General features: G+C 42.5%; 1 protein-coding gene across 2 annotated transcripts in view; it reads left to right on the top strand.

The window, feature by feature from the left end:
- The window catches only part of SLC22A16 (solute carrier family 22 member 16), a 36,406-nt gene extending 28,166 nt beyond the window's left edge, over window positions 1-8,240 (top strand). For both annotated transcript variants that reach the window (XM_071548906.1, XM_071548907.1), the window contains one exon: window positions 4,280-8,240. In XM_071548906.1, the coding sequence (XP_071405007.1) occupies window positions 4,280-4,492 (213 nt within the window). In that variant the 3' untranslated portion in view covers window positions 4,493-8,240. The remainder of the gene's footprint in view (window positions 1-4,279) is intronic.
- Window positions 8,241-15,966: the final 7,726 nt, after the last annotated feature.

Below are 15,966 nucleotides of genomic sequence, written 5' to 3'. Positions count from 1 at the left end.
TCACCCTTCTTCAAAGGCATAGCTCTTCCATTCTTGAACTCACCACAGGTGGCTGAGTTTTCCTGCATTATGCCTTAATAGTTTCCATGGCTTTCCTGGGACATTGCATCTTTGGAATAGCCTTCCAAAAGATAAAAAATATTTTGTGCTTACCACACCTGGCGTTCAAACGTGCCCCAAAGCTCCCTTTCTGTGTTTTTCATTTACAAGAACTGAACAAACCAATTCATAGATAGCAGAAGAGGAGGAAATGGTATACTGATGAGATCATGGTGACTTTGACAAGCAACAGAACCTCGTATCATTAAGCACATCTTACTTTTTAGGTAACTACAGGTCACATTTTCATTAGGTTTTGTCTTCTACCACCAGTTGCCTCAGAAAAGAGAGGTGGGACCATTCCTTTGTGGAGTTTGGGCATTTTGTCTGCATTATGTAGCAGATCCATTTTGGACAGAGTATTTTAAGTATTTCCTGCTCACAGATGAATCACATTCGTTCATTGCATTTCTGTTATGAAGCTGCTTAGAAGTCCTGTAGCTATTCAATCCCCTTTTTCTCTTGAAGGATAAATTATGCTCATAAATGTAAAACCAGAAAGAATTACAAAGTTTATATTAAAATTTTAAGTAAAGAAGAGTTTATTAGTGATTTAAAAATAATTTTAATTCTTTCAAAAACCCCTTAGAATTTGCTGTGAATATCACACTGATGTTTATGTAGATTATATATGTCAGAAGATGCAAATATAAGGAGATGTGTCTTTAACCTGGATACTTACACAAATTTTGTCCACCACATTGGAGTGTTCTGAAAAAGGACGTTGTGTACTTTTGATTTTCCAGCTATAAAATCTTCAATTATGGATGCTGAAGATTGGTTTCAGAGAATTCTTTTGAGCTCATTGCATAATTTAACTTAATTGCTTTTGGTTGTTTTGAATAAAAACTAAGAGGAAGAAGGAGACCACAAATTAATTTACTTCCTCAAGCTCCTAAAAATGTTTTCTTTCTTAACAATGGCCCCACGCAAACCAAGATACGTCCCAGAAAAGACAAAGAAACATGTGCCCAGCAGAGTGGTCATGAGACCACTTTTTCTCTTGTCAGCATTTTGCCTTTACTGCATGAGATAAGCTTTATTATCTGTGCAGAAATGCTGCAGTTAAACCACAGATGAGGAGTGCTCCAACATGCTGGAGAGCGGTGTGAATGGCAGTACAAACACAGGAATGATTTCAGCTATGAACAACTCTCAGTGTACAAAAATTATCCAGTGTTTGTAGAGTTGCATAGTAGTTCACATGTGTTTCTATTATTAGACGCTGTTACAGAGCATTTGTCAGTTTATTACATAGGCTTGTCTTGAGTTGGAGCATAGCATGCAAGTGTTTCCACTGGAATAGAAGTGAAATAAAATTAATTACATTTTAAGTAAACTGATATGTATCACATTGGTCTATTGTATACACCACACATTGTTGAGCAGTCAGTACTGCTGTTTGTTTGACAGTCTGCCTCATGTACAGTTATGCCACCTGGGAGTACTGCAAGCATCTCATTTGAATGCCTATAAATCCTGAATAACTGGACAAGTATGTTTTTTATGTGACAACTTTATAGAAAATGTACAGTAAAGCAACTGCTCCATGTGTAACCTATTTCTGTTTCTCAGCTGTTAAGAATTATGTTGCAATAGCCCTTTAACAGACTGGATTTATCTCTCAGGAGAACCATAAATGAGAAATGTAGAAAGCCCCCAGTGAGGTCAATAAAGTTAAATTCATGCAAATCCTGTGTCTAATATTAGTGGATTTTCAGGTCAAAATTTAAACTTTTTTGTTGAAGTAGGAAATTTGTCAATAACAGTACATTTTAGATTGGTTCAGAGACATCAGATATGGATATAAGTATCAGCCAGGAAGAGTAATTTGTTCTTGGAAGTAAAAGCATTATTTTTAGGGATATTTAATTCAAATTACCTTTTGTTCTAGACTCAATATATTACGTCCTGTTCTTAGACCACTTTGAAATTATAATTGTTGCTGGAGGAAGGGTGGAGGACATATGAAAAATTATAGTAAATCTTTTTTTGAAGATTTTTGTAGTAGATGTTAGAAGCTGCTGGCTGTACTGAAGTGTTAGAAATACTTTTAGAGTTTGACTAAGTAGAAAGTCAGATTTCAAAAATTAAGGCCCTGAAAATGCCACACATATAAGCAGGGACACCTGCCAAATTAACTTCAATGTAGATTAAACATGCTTAAAGACCTTGTACAACTGCACACTTTATTCCATAAGCATTTGACTATATTAGAAGAGCATTTTCTGATACTGAATTATATGTTTAAAATAGTACCTACATACAAAATGTACACACTTGTAATGAGCAAGCAAAGCACTAAATTATGTCAGATGCCTTATGGAGAAGTGTGCCAAGGTAAGACAGCAAAAGACTTGCTTAGACTAAATGTGGGTAACTTTATTGATAATTGTGGCTACTGCCCTTGAAAGGGTCGATGATATTTGAGAAGTCCTTGAATTAATACTTAATTGTTTCATATTCTGTCTTTCATAGGAAATACTGGAAAGTGCTTTGTAGGGTCAGGGAGAAGGGAAATGCACTCAGCATGCATGAGCTTTCACATAGAATAAAAGAAAACCAACGTGTTATGGAATAGAGTTATGAGAGCTGAGATGAAAAGGCAGGAAAGAGGGTGGTGTGTGCACTCACAGAATAGTGATAGTTCTCAAGGGAATAAGAGGCAGGTTCACGAGGACAGAAAACATGAGAAGAATGCCAAGTGTCTAAAAGACTAACTGGAACAGAGAAAACAGAATATTCAAAGCACACAGTGTTGCTTTAACCTTGTTCTTTTGGGTATAATTAGTGCCACTGTTCTCATACACTCCAAATATAAGGATGTCTGTAAGGTTCAATATTCTTTAAAGACTGCAATATCCTCAAATATAAACTTGTGAAAGGATGTGCATAAGAGAGGTTACTGTGGAATAGCTGCCATGTCCCTTCATCCTGTCTCGTCATAGCTGAAAATCATCTTTTAACAATAGAGAAGAATTTTGACACTCAGAGATGAGATTTTAGTGTTTTGGAATATATATTTTAATTATTACTCCTGCCACACGTGTTTACAAGAATTTCCCTTAGTTTGTCACTGATTTTAAAGCACCTTTCTGACTTAAAGTCTAGCTTAGCTGCAGATGGTAGCTGGCCAGTTCTTGTCTCAAGCTCTGTGTGAGAGACATAGGCACAGTAATTCCAAATGTTCTGTCTCACCCTTGGAAAGAATGTATTTAACACAGGACAGACTTGAGAATCAGCATAGGGTAAGATAAGGAGAATACAGTATCAAAGTGCACGAATGGAAAAACACTGAGACCAGGCATGATGTACTGTGTGAAAGCATTTCTATCAGGAGAGATTTGAGTCATTTATGACCTGGCGTTGGAGGCATGTTGGGGTTTTAATCCTGTTCTGTACTCAAAGGAGGAAAATGTGAATTGTTCTCATTGAACAAGACATAGAAATGAAGGGAAGGAGTAGCTATTCCTGGAGCAAGTGGGTGCTTCTGTCTACCCCATATTATCCTGATCCTCACACCACTCATGCTGATGTAAGCTGTTGTTATGGAACTGTGTACACCATGGACAAATCCAACCATGATCTCAGTGCAACTGCCTGCACTCCTAACAGTTGTTTAAAACTGAGTTTAGCAAAGTATTCCTGTTGAGAGCAAGCTCATCATCTGCTGAAGAGCTCTCCTGAGCACAGATGTGCAGTTGGTGGCTCCAGGCCAATGAGCCGTACTGAGACATTCCAGTCTGGCTGTGCAGGAGGGACAGGCACACAGGTACAGGTAGAGCTACACAGGAGATGGAGAGTGAATTGAGATTACAGGTAGCTCTGTGAACATGTATGTAAAAATAAATGTATGCAATTCTAGAATCAGTTCTTAAATACATACCTGATAGTAGATGTACAAAATTAAGATAATATATATCTTTTTCTCAAAGAATTGTTCCTGCTTGCACTGTATTGATCCCTTGCAAACAAAACACTTCACTTATTCATTAATTGTGTTGCATAATCTTTCATTTATGCAACAAAAATATTAGATCTTTTATACAGGCAATACTTAAGACTTGCTTTACATTATAGTTCCTTGTGCTTTATTTTACACGTGCTCTCAAGCAAGATCAAAGATACATACAACTTGAAGCACATTTCAACCTTTACAGCTACTGTTTATGTCTTCCAGTTGCTTGTTGGAATCATGGCTCTTCTGAGTGGAATATTAACCATAATGCTTCCAGAAACACTGGGAAAACCATTGACTAATACATTGGAGGAAGCTACAGAAATGGGAAGACACAAGAAAAGCTCTTCAGAAAAGACTCCTCCAGCACACAGTGGTGCAGCATTAGAAAAGATAGAGATGTTTGGTCAAGAAACAGTCAGCATTGAAAAATAAAGCAGCAGCAAAATGGTTGTTTCCAATTTTAATAATTCTCTAATTTATAAGATCTTTGTTTTCAAGAAATGTAACTGTTCTGTAATATCTGTGCCTTTTACTTTGTATCCAGTCTTGTCTTCTCAATAGAGCAAGTATATGAAACCTTTTCCATGTGACTGAGTTACTGCAGAAAATTTGATAGGATTTCTAGATCCCTTATCAAACTTACCCAGAACTTAAAAAAATCCTGTCTGACTTGCTGTGACCAGTTGGAATAATTACTTTAAATGTTGGAATCTACCTGACTATGTGTATGTAAAAAAAATACACCAATTCTTTGCTTCACATTTTCTGCAGTTGGAACTGTCAACCTACCACAAAGTGCCCTGTCTGCTCTCGTCCTGTTGCAGCTGACAGTTACAGGCTTGAGACTTCAAAACACAGTAAATTCGGTTATAATTCAAGAGAGAAGCCTTAACATTGCATCAAGTCATATCAATACTTTTACAGTTAAACTAATTTATTCCTTTTTTTTTTCAGTTTTCTACTAGAAATCGTGCCATTGCTAATAGAGGAAAAGTATTCTATGGCACAGCTTCTGACTGAAAAAATAATACTAAGTTTGCAAAATCTGCAAATTGTATATTCATTCTGTTGAATGGCAAATGTATTTTTATTAGTAGTTTGGAAAAAAATGTTCACTGGATCTACTGCTGTCTTAGTTTAGGTAAAACTGTCTGATCCCTTTTAAAGTCATATTCATTCCAGACCATTATTTCAGTGCTCCCCTTCAGTTCAGATCTAGCATCAGATTTTTTATAACTTTCAGGAGCTACACCAGCAACTTTGCCAAGTGCTTCCATCAAGGTTTTCAGAGTCCTCAGTGGAAAAGAAGAAATGGCATAAGGCTCTTACTCAGGCTCTCTACACAGAAGTGGACTTAGTAATGAATTTTGAGTAGACACGGTTTCCACACACCATTTTTCTCATAGATCAGCTGTCTGTAGCTCATTTTTTCCTTATTATACCACATAAAATCAGTTGGAAAAATATAATTTAAAGAATGGTAGCTGGAGGACACCAATCAATAGAAGAGTTCCTCTAGTAGTTTTAAAATAAACATCCCACTGTTGCTACACCTCATGTGTGCATCAACACTTGTCGGGGCAGTGTTTCTGCCTTATGACTGTGGACCATACAAAACTGATAGATAGGAATGCATCATTCTGCTGCTACTTTGATGGTTTTCTGTCCCACCTCCCCTTTTTCAGTCTGCCTTCAGGCCTGGGGATTTCATCCTTGCCTGTGGAGCTGTATCCTCTTTGCTTGATCATCCTTGGTTTGAGGGGACAGGCCTCTTGCCTGGGCTGTATGAACTCGGTCCTCCTTGGTTTGAAATCAGTGTTTTTCTCATCTTAGGCACCTATTTTCGTGGCATGATCTCATCAAAAGAAGTCTTCCTTGTTTACATCTTTGCTATGTATCCCAAAACAAGATATCTGTATTACTACAGATAAATATTCTGTATGCTGTAGAAATTAATGGTCACATTTTTCAGTTCTATCTGCAGTCATACTAGTTTCAGTGACTTCTGAAAACAGAATAATGGTTTAAATCTCCCTAAAAAAGATTTTATTCTTCACTGGAGTATCAAGTAGCATTTTGGCCCTGATATTAGAACAAAATAATATTCTATGTGAGGATTCACATGCTTTGAAATAAGCAAAAATCAGTAAGTTTAAGTTCAGGGAGTTTCTGTGAGATAATTAAATAGAAAGCCTAGAAAAGAATCTTTATGCTCCCTAAAGTTCTGTGGCTGTTTCAGTGTTTGCAGAGAAAACCTCCAAGAAGACCTGCATAGAATACTATGGCTTATGTCCAGATGTGTTAGTTCAGCAAAAGCACTTAACCTTACCCTGTGAGTAATCCCATCAAAATTCAGAGAATGACTTGAAAACATCCTTTGATGACTGAAGACTGGATTATTCACATGCTGTGGTTTTTCATTTTGCTGAAGAGCAGACCTAGTATTCTTCCACTGCTCTGAGATCTTCCTCCACTTACCAGACCAGAACAGTAGATCTTTATCTGCAAGATCTATTGCCAAACCCTGCATGCCCTGCCTTAAATAAGGGTTTAACCATGCTAAAAAAGAAAACATCACGCAATACATCTAACAAGGAATTAAACTTTCCATTACAGCCACCCTCCCCACACACAGAGCTCCAAATTCTTTCCTTATTTTTGGATTCCTTCACACGGATACTCCTTCTTTTAATAGTACATCTACCTTAAAACTCACTAGGCCTGAGTTTTGGGAGTAGTACAGTCTAATTCTAACAAGGTACTGAAGAACAATTGAAACTAATTTGTCTACTTCCTTACCTGCCAAATAACTGTTTTGAGTGTTACCCTGCTATGAACAATCAATGCATGTTCTGTATTCCTTTGGCTTGATGAATTCAGGACCTGGTCATCTGTAATCAATACACATAAGGTAAAGAAAAGAAACAGAAAAAACTTAAATGCACAATGACACTGGTACTGTTTACAAGCTGCAATTTAATTATATTTCTAGACCACAATGTAACTTGGTGGCTTTTAACCCGAAAAGCCAATTCCTTCTGTCACTGAAGTCAGTTGGTATTTGGTGTTTGATTGGAATAACATCTGAATTTCCCTGAACTAATGATGTTACTTTACTTCCTTGGAAATGAAAAGTTCGTTGATCTACAGGTACACCTTTTGTGATTTTATGCATCAGTAGCTTAGAGGATGCCTTGAGGTATCCTATTCTTTAACCTGAGGAAGTGTATTACTGTAACAAACAGGAAAGAGCACGTGTCTGTATGTGTCTAGCCTTTCTGTTTGTTTTTTCCACATGGACAAAAATGTTTAACACTAGTCATGCATTATAAATGTAGAAAAATCAGGGTGAGTTGATTTCTTTCTTTTAAATATTCATATTTTCTAAATCTTCTTGCAAGAGCGCACTGAGTTTGAGAACAAATGCTTCCGTTCCTGTGGGGCATCTTTTCATTTCATTGCTCATAAAAAGAATTAATTTTTATAGTTTCTTACCTGAGTTTCTTAAAGTTCTTTTATGTTTGTATTTTCCATCACTGTCTTAGTGCAAATTTATTGTGCTGATATATGTTTCTGGATGTATGGTTGTTGTAGTTTGGGATTATTATGTAAATTCTCTCCCCTGCCACTTAACTGCCCAGGCCAGCGGTTGAAAAAAGAAGTAGTTAACTGTAATCGCTGGGGTGGGGGCAGGTTTGTCTCTTTTGGTTTTTTTTTTTGGATATTCTCCTCAGTCTTGGCTCGGCGGAACGGGGGAGTGGGGGCTCCAAGGAGGCAGGCTGCCCGGCTGGTTACTGCTGGGGTTTTTCCCTGGCTGTCTTGCCGCTGCCTACTTCGGATTACTTTTTCCTGCCGTGCTGCTACCTGCCTTGGATTTGCTGCTGGTCGCTCGTACCTTTTCTGCTTCTTGGACGGGGAACACAAGGGAAAGAGACTGAGTCCATCTGAAAGCCCACTGCTCGTCTGTTTCGCTGGAGAGGGACTGAAACTCACTCTGCAGCCAGCGGGCTGTGACAAGGACACTTAAGTATAACCTTTTCTCCCGGAGGAAAACCTGCTGGGTTTTGTTGTTGTTGTTTTTTTTTTCCTCTTATGGTGTTGGGGAAGTGGGTTGCACTAGTCTGTTTACATATATATATATAGCAGTTATCCTTCTTGTATTAAAATTCCTTTTCTTAAATTTGATAAAGAGTGGTGTGATTATTGAGGAGGAGGCCCCTCCCCTGCTTGTGGGTAAAACATTTTGGTTTTTCCCCTCAAACCGAGACATTTCTTGGCGCCCAACGTGTGGGGCTTGTAAACAAAGAAGGATAACTGCTATTTTGTGGCACCATGTGGGTCTTGAGCTTAGAGTTCATCAGGACCATCCTGTATAATATATTGGCTTTTTGTTGGTACAAATTCATGCCAAAAGGAGCGGCAGGTTTAAGTCTTATCAACAAATCAATGAGCAAAACTCAAATAGCCGCAATTATTATTGAGTTCTTACTCTGGATTTATGGTGCCATGAATTCGATGCCTTTGGATGTCATGTGGGTGGTGCTCTCCAGGCTGTTTTCCTGCCGCAACCTAAGCTGCTACCTCTGGGGATTCAGTGATAATAGTACGGACCCTTGGGAAGGAACAAAGGGGAATCTCTTCTCCCAACCCTTTGTCCATTCCCCATTCAAGTCTGCTACAACAGCTTTTGAGATGTTTAAATTCTCCCTGGATGCCAGAGATATCTTGCTCTTTATGGTTTTTCTGCAGGGTTGTATCCCTGCAGCTTACAGAATGTTTGAAGGTAGGGCCAGGGTTTTTCCAGAATGCATTCAGAAACCTAGCCCAGTGAAGGGGGAAAAGCGAGAGAATAAAACCCCTGATGCCACAGTGAAGGGAGAAAAGGATGAGGCTAAACCAGGAGGACAGGCCAAGCCTATGGAAGTTGCCCCTATTCAGAAAAGGAAATATAAGACCAAATTAGACCATCCAGCAGACGATGAGGGGGCTGCTGCACCTCCACAGCAAGCAGACCCAGAGCCTGAGATCATCACTGAGTCATTGTCATTTGATAATCTCCGTAGTTTGCGGAAAGACATTGCTCGACACCCGGGTGAGCCCATCCTGACTTGGTTGATCCGAGTTTGGGACCTTATGGGTGAAACCTTACAACTGGATGGTGCTGAAGCCAGGTTTTTGGGGGCTCTGGCCCAGGACGTGGCTATTGAACAGGTGTTCGTGAGGGAATCAAAGCCCCTTTCACTCTGGGCACGACTTCTAACGAGTGTAAGAGAGAAGTTTGTTTATAGAGAAATCCTGCAGGAACATCATATTAGGAAGACTTGGAAGACGATGGAAGAAGGAATTTTACGTCTGAGGGAGATGGCAATGATGGACGTGCTTTTTGGAAGAGGTGGGCAAGCCAATAATGACCCTGACAAGGTCAGATGCACACCACATATGTGGTGGGACCTTTCACGCTCGGGGCCAGCTGAATACACCGATTTCCTGGCATCCATGTATAGGGAAGAGAACCATGAAACAGTGGGCGCAGTAGCAAATAAGCTCCGGATATATGAAAGCATGACCCACAGCCCAATGCAGGCCCGTATTTCTGCTGTAGAGACATTGGTTGAGAGTCTCAAGACGCTGCCTGCAGAGGTAAAAGCGATCAGAGAGGAAATTAGGGAAAGTCTCCAAGTGGCACCAGTGCGAATGAGAACCTCTGAAGTCAGAGCCAGACGCCCCCCAGCCAGAGGAAGTGGACAGACCTCACGAACTGAGATGTGGTACTTCCTGGCCAAACATGGAGAAGACATGGGACGGTGGGATGGGAAACCCACCCGTGCCCTTGCAGCCCGAGTACAAGAACTGAAGGAGAATGGAAGAAGGTCAGTGAGAGTAAGTGCAGTCCCAGTTTCCCACGGGCAAGAATCTGACCCACAGGAGGGCACCTCCCAGGTGTACTCATCGAGAAAAGGTTCTGACCGCTATGACCAGGATCAGTGTTAGAGGGGCCCTGCCTCTAGCCAGGTAGAGGCACGGGACAACCGTGTCTATTGGACTGTGTGGATTCGATGGCCTGGTACATCAGACCCACAAAAGTATAAGGCTTTGGTTGATACTGGCGCTCAATGCACATTAATGCCATCAGGACATGTGGGCTCAGAAACTATTTCTATTTCTGGGGTGACAGGGGGATCTCAAGAGTTGACTGTGCTAGAAGCTGAAGTGAGCTTGACAGGGAGAGATTGGCAGAAACACCCCATTGTGACTGGTCCAGCCGCCCCATGTATCCTGGGCATTGACTACCTCAGGAATGGATATTTTAAGGACCCAAAGGGGCATAGATGGGCTTTTGGAATAGCCACTGTACAGACAGAAGGGATTGAACAATTGAACTCATTGCCAGGTCTCTCAGAAAGTCCTTCTGCTGTTGGACTGTTGAAAGTTGAGGAACAGCAAGTGCCAATTGCCACCACGACAGTGCACCGTCGGCAATACCGAACGAACCGTGATGCTGTGATCCCCATCCATAAGATGATCCGTGAACTGGAGAGCCAAGGGGTGGTCAGCAAAACCCACTCACCCTTCAACAGCCCCATCTGGCCTGTGCATAAGTCTGATGGAGAATGGAGATTGACTGTGGACTATCGTGGCTTGAATGAAGTTACCCCACCGCTGAGTGCCGCTGTGCCGGACATGCTGGAGCTCCAGTATGAACTGGAGTCCAGGGCAGCAAAGTGGTATGCCACTATTGACATTGCTAATGCGTTCTTCTCCATTCCTCTGGCACCAGAGTGCAGGCCACAGTTTGCTTTCACCTGGAGGGGCGTGCAGTACACCTGGAACCGACTACCCCAGGGGTGGAAACACAGTCCCACCATCTGTCATGGACTGATCCAGACTGCACTGGAGAAGGGTGAGGCTCCAGAACACCTGCAATACATTGATGACATCATTGTGTGGGGGGACACAGCAGAAGAGGTTTTTCAGAAAGGAGAGAAAATCATCCAGATCCTTTTGGGAGCTGGCTTTGCCATCAAACGGAGTAAGGTTAAGGGACCAGCCCAAGAGATCCAGTTCCTGGGAGTGAAGTGGCAGGATGGACGCCGTCAGATTCCAACAGAAGTCATCAATAAGATCACAGCAATGTCTCCACCTACCAGCAAAAAGGAAACACAAGCCTTCCTGGGTGCCATAGGGTTCTGGAGGATGCATATCCCAGCATACAGTCAGATCGTAAGCCCTCTCTACTTGGTAACCCGTAAGAAGAATGATTTCCACTGGGGCCCTGAGCAGCAACAAGCCTTTGACCAGATCAAGCATGAGATTGCTCAGGCTGTAGCCCTTGGACCAGTCAGGACAGGACCAGACGTACAGAACATGCTCTACTCCGCCGCCGGGAATAATGGCCTGTCTTGGAGCCTTTGGCAGAAGGTGCCTGGTGAGACTCGAGGCCGACCACTTGGATTCTGGAGCCGAGGCTACAGAGGATCTGAAGCCAACTATACCCCCACAGAGAAAGAGATCCTAGCCGCCTATGAAGGAGTCCAAGCCGCCTCAGAGGTGATTGGCACAGAAGCACAGCTGTTTCTGGCACCTCGACTACCAGTGCTGAAGTGGATGTTGTCAGGACAGGCTGCCTCTACACATCACGCCACTGATGCTACCTGGAGCAAGTGGATTGCCCTGATTACGCAGCGCGCCCGTATAGGAAAATCAAATCGCCCTGGGATCCTGGAAATCATCACAAACTGGCCTGAAGGTGAAAATTTTGGTCTAGCAGATGAAGAGGAAGAGCAGGTGACACGTGCGGAAGAAGCTCCACCATACAATCAATTGCCAAAAGAGGAAATACGCTACGCCCTCTTCACCGATGGCTCCTGTCGCATTGTAGGGACTAATCGCAAATGGAAAGCAGCTGTATGGAGTCCCACACGACAAGTTGCAGAAGCTACTGAAGGAGAAGGTGGGTCGAGTCAGTTTGCAGAGCTTAAAGCCGTGCAGTTGGCCCTGGACATTGCTGAACGAGAGAAATGGCCAAAGCTTTACCTCTACACCGACTCATGGATGGTGGCCAATGCTCTCTGGGGATGGTTAGACCGATGGAAGAAAACCAATTGGAAACGCAGAGGGAAACCCATCTGGGCTGCCGATATATGGCAAGATATTGCCACCCGAGTAGAGAAGCTGATTGTGAGAGTCCGCCACGTAGACGCACACGTGCCCAAAAATCGGGCCAATGAGGAACATCTCAACAACCAACAGGCAGACCGAGCTGCGCAAGTGAAAGTATCACAGACAGATCTGGACTGGCAGCACAAGGGAGAGCTGTTCTTGGCTCGATGGGCCCATGATGCCTCGGGCCATCAGGGCAGAGATGCCACTTATAAATGGGCACGAGACCGAGGGGTGGATTTAACCATGGACATTATCTCTCAGGTTATCCACGACTGCGAGACATGTGCTGCCATTAAGCAGGCTAAGAGAGTGAAGCCCCTGTGGTATGGTGGACGCTGGGATAAGTATAAGTACGGGGAGGCCTGGCAGGTTGACTACATCACACTGCCACAGACCCGCCAAGGCAAGCGCTATGTGCTCACCATGGTGGAAGCAACCACAGGGTGGCTGGAGACACACCCAGTGCCTCACGCCACTGCTCGGAACACCATCCTAGGCCTGGAAAAACAAGTGCTGTGGCGACATGGCACCCCAGAACGAATTGAGTCAGATAATGGAACTCATTTCAAAAACAGCTTAGTTGCTACCTGGGCGAGAGAACATGGCATTGAGTGGGTGTATCATATCCCCTACCATGCACCAGCTGCCGGGAAAGTTGAGCGGTGTAATGGACTGTTGAAAACCACTTTAAAGGCGTTGGGTGGAGGGACTTTCAAACACTGGGATCAACACTTAGCAAAGGCTACATGGCTAGTCAACACTAGAGGCTCTGTCAATCGAGCCGGCCCTGCCCAATCAGAACCCCTTCACACTGTAGATGGAGACAAAGTCCCTGTAATACACCTGAGAGGTATGCTAGGGAAAACAGTCTGGATCAACCCTGCCTCAGGCAAAGGCAAACCCATTCGTGGGGTTGTCTTTGCTCAAGGATCTGGTTCCACCTGGTGGGTGATGCAGGAAGATGGAGAGACACGATGTGTACCTCAAGGGGAACTTATCTCTGGGTAAACGACTCATATTACTGTATTTGTAAACACTTAATTATTTGAAAGAAAATTTAAGTTTAATGTAGAGTATCGGCATGGAAGAGAATTTAGGGGTGGATAATGTTGTAGTTTGGGATTATTATGTAAATTCTCTCCCCTGCCACTTAACTGCCCAGGCCAGCGGTTGAAAAAAGAAGTAGTTAACTGTAATCGCTGGGGTGGGGGCAGGTTTGTCTCTTTTGGTTTTTTTTTTTGGATATTCTCCTCAGTCTTGGCTCGGCGGAACGGGGGAGTGGGGGCTCCAAGGAGGCAGGCTGCCCGGCTGGTTACTGCTGGGGTTTTTCCCTGGCTGTCTTGCCGCTGCCTACTTCGGATTACTTTTTCCTGCCGTGCTGCTACCTGCCTTGGATTTGCTGCTGGTCGCTCGTACCTTTTCTGCTTCTTGGACGGGGAACACAAGGGAAAGAGACTGAGTCCATCTGAAAGCCCACTGCTCGTCTGTTTCGCTGGAGAGGGACTGAAACTCACTCTGCAGCCAGCGGGCTGTGACAAGGACACTTAAGTATAACCTTTTCTCCCGGAGGAAAACCTGCTGGGTTTTGTTGTTGTTGTTTTTTTTTTCCTCTTATGGTGTTGGGGAAGTGGGTTGCACTAGTCTGTTTACATATATATATATAGCAGTTATCCTTCTTGTATTAAAATTCCTTTTCTTAAATTTGATAAAGAGTGGTGTGATTATTGAGGAGGAGGCCCCTCCCCTGCTTGTGGGTAAAACATTTTGGTTTTTCCCCTCAAACCGAGACAATGGTTTTATGAAATATAAATTTTATGAGATAATGAATTTGAATACTTATCTGTCTTAATTTCTGGTCACTCTTGGATGATGACAAGTGGTTTTGTCCTAGATTTTATATCCAGTTTTATTACACAGTCCTGCAGTTTGCTAAGGACATACTTTCTGGGTTAAATATAGGAATAAGAGCAATTATCATTAGTTTAATGATAACTAAGGAAAAATAGTAAGTGTGTTTGATATTTTGAATCCTTATTTTTAAACTATGTGAAAGATGTATTTTCTACTTTAACACTTCCCTTCAATTTCTCTGTGTAAAATTCTATAGTTTAAACAACTGTTTAGAAAAAAAAGCTGTGCAAACTATGTGCAGTCATCATATGCTCTGGGTAGTACCCATGTCTGAACAAGGGGTGAAGCCTGCCCAGGGCTCAGGGCTTTTTTGTAGTGGCTCTGTGGAAGTAGAAGATGGTCTAACATCCCAGCCCAGGGATGGTGTGCTGTTTTAAAGGTAAACTGGCAGGAGAAATGAATGCAACACAAAAGAGATTGTAAGTCAGAGTTACAATTTAATAACAATATAACAATAAATGCAATGGCACGAAGAGAAAAATTGGTTTTAACCCACAAAATCCCAGAAGTATAACCCAGCCCCCTGGGGCACAAGCACAAAGGGGTTTGTTAGCCCCTGTGCTGAACCCTATGTAGTTCCCCCAAGTCCAAAGTAAAAGTCTAAAGTGGAAAACCTGTTGGTGCAGCCGACAGTTGCAGTCTGGTGGAGAGTGGTGGTCTCAGGCTGATTGAAAGTGGTGGTCTCTTCCTGTCGAGATGGGTGATCTCACTCTGTGAGTCATGGGGTATTTTGAAACCGTTGATGGCCAATTGGCAGACACGCCCCCTCAGGCTGGGTGTGGAGGTGCTAAGGACTCCCTGGAAGGGAGTTATCACAGCTCTTATCTCACAGGTGTCTTTCATACCCAGCTCACACCCTGAGGGGTCGGGTGTGCCCTGGGCAGCTGCTGCAAATGGTCCATCGTTCTTGGGAAATGAATAGAGGGTGTGGAATACATAGCTTTGATCAACCCCACACAGTGATAAACTGGTCCCACCTGCTGAACTAGGACAGATGGAATCCAGCCATTGGCATTCTCCTGTATCTTTCACAGCTTATTTTTACCAGCACCTAAGGTGCAGTCATTTAGGAAGCCTCCACAGCACTGGACTGAGCACCATGCAAGGTCTGTGAGTGCCTTTTGCAAGGGCTTAGGAAAAGGTGAGATCATTTGTGCCATGGAGGCTTCATGCCAGAAAGGCATTTTTGCCTGCAGAAAGGAGGCTCTGGATTCATCCTATTCAGAGATGCTTGTCTGAATCTCAGAACAGATTCCTAGGGGAGAAATTAAGGATTAAAAAAACCCCATATAGTGTTGACAAAAGAACAAGTTTATTCTGTCAGGGAAAATTCCAGTAAATGCTGTCAGTGAGTATCTGCATTATTACCTCTCACAGGAAGAAATATTAAGGCACACCCATGTACTGGTAGCCTAGGAATTTTTTACAAGATTCTGTACCAGATGGAGCATGAGAAGTACGTCCTGATAGGAAGGAGTTTGTCTGCCCAGAATTTGTGGATTTGATATATTTTAATGGGGTTTTTAAAATGTGTATTTATTATCCACAATTCTGGGCAAGAATAAAGTCAGACACACATTTTTTAATCTTTACACCTTAATTTAATGAACTCCTATTACCAACTCTTCATTTGATTCACAGGCCCTTGATGAGGCCTGGCTGACATTTTGGCATTCCACAGCCAAACCCATCTATGGTTTAGGCTGGCAAGTACCATGTGTGTGTCTTTGCCCTGTTTGTGTTTGCAGATGTAAACTAAGGTTTGGGTAATGTGTTAGATGTGACAATGGCAAAAAATGCATGAAAAATGCAAAATTATTTGCATTTCAGTT

The sequence above is a fragment of the Pithys albifrons genome, chromosome 2, assembly GCF_047495875.1.
Source record: "Pithys albifrons albifrons isolate INPA30051 chromosome 2, PitAlb_v1, whole genome shotgun sequence".
Taxonomy (NCBI): Eukaryota; Metazoa; Chordata; class Aves; order Passeriformes; family Thamnophilidae; genus Pithys; species Pithys albifrons.
Note: the sequence above shows the minus strand (reverse complement) of the source record. Positions and strands in the feature narration are given on the sequence as shown.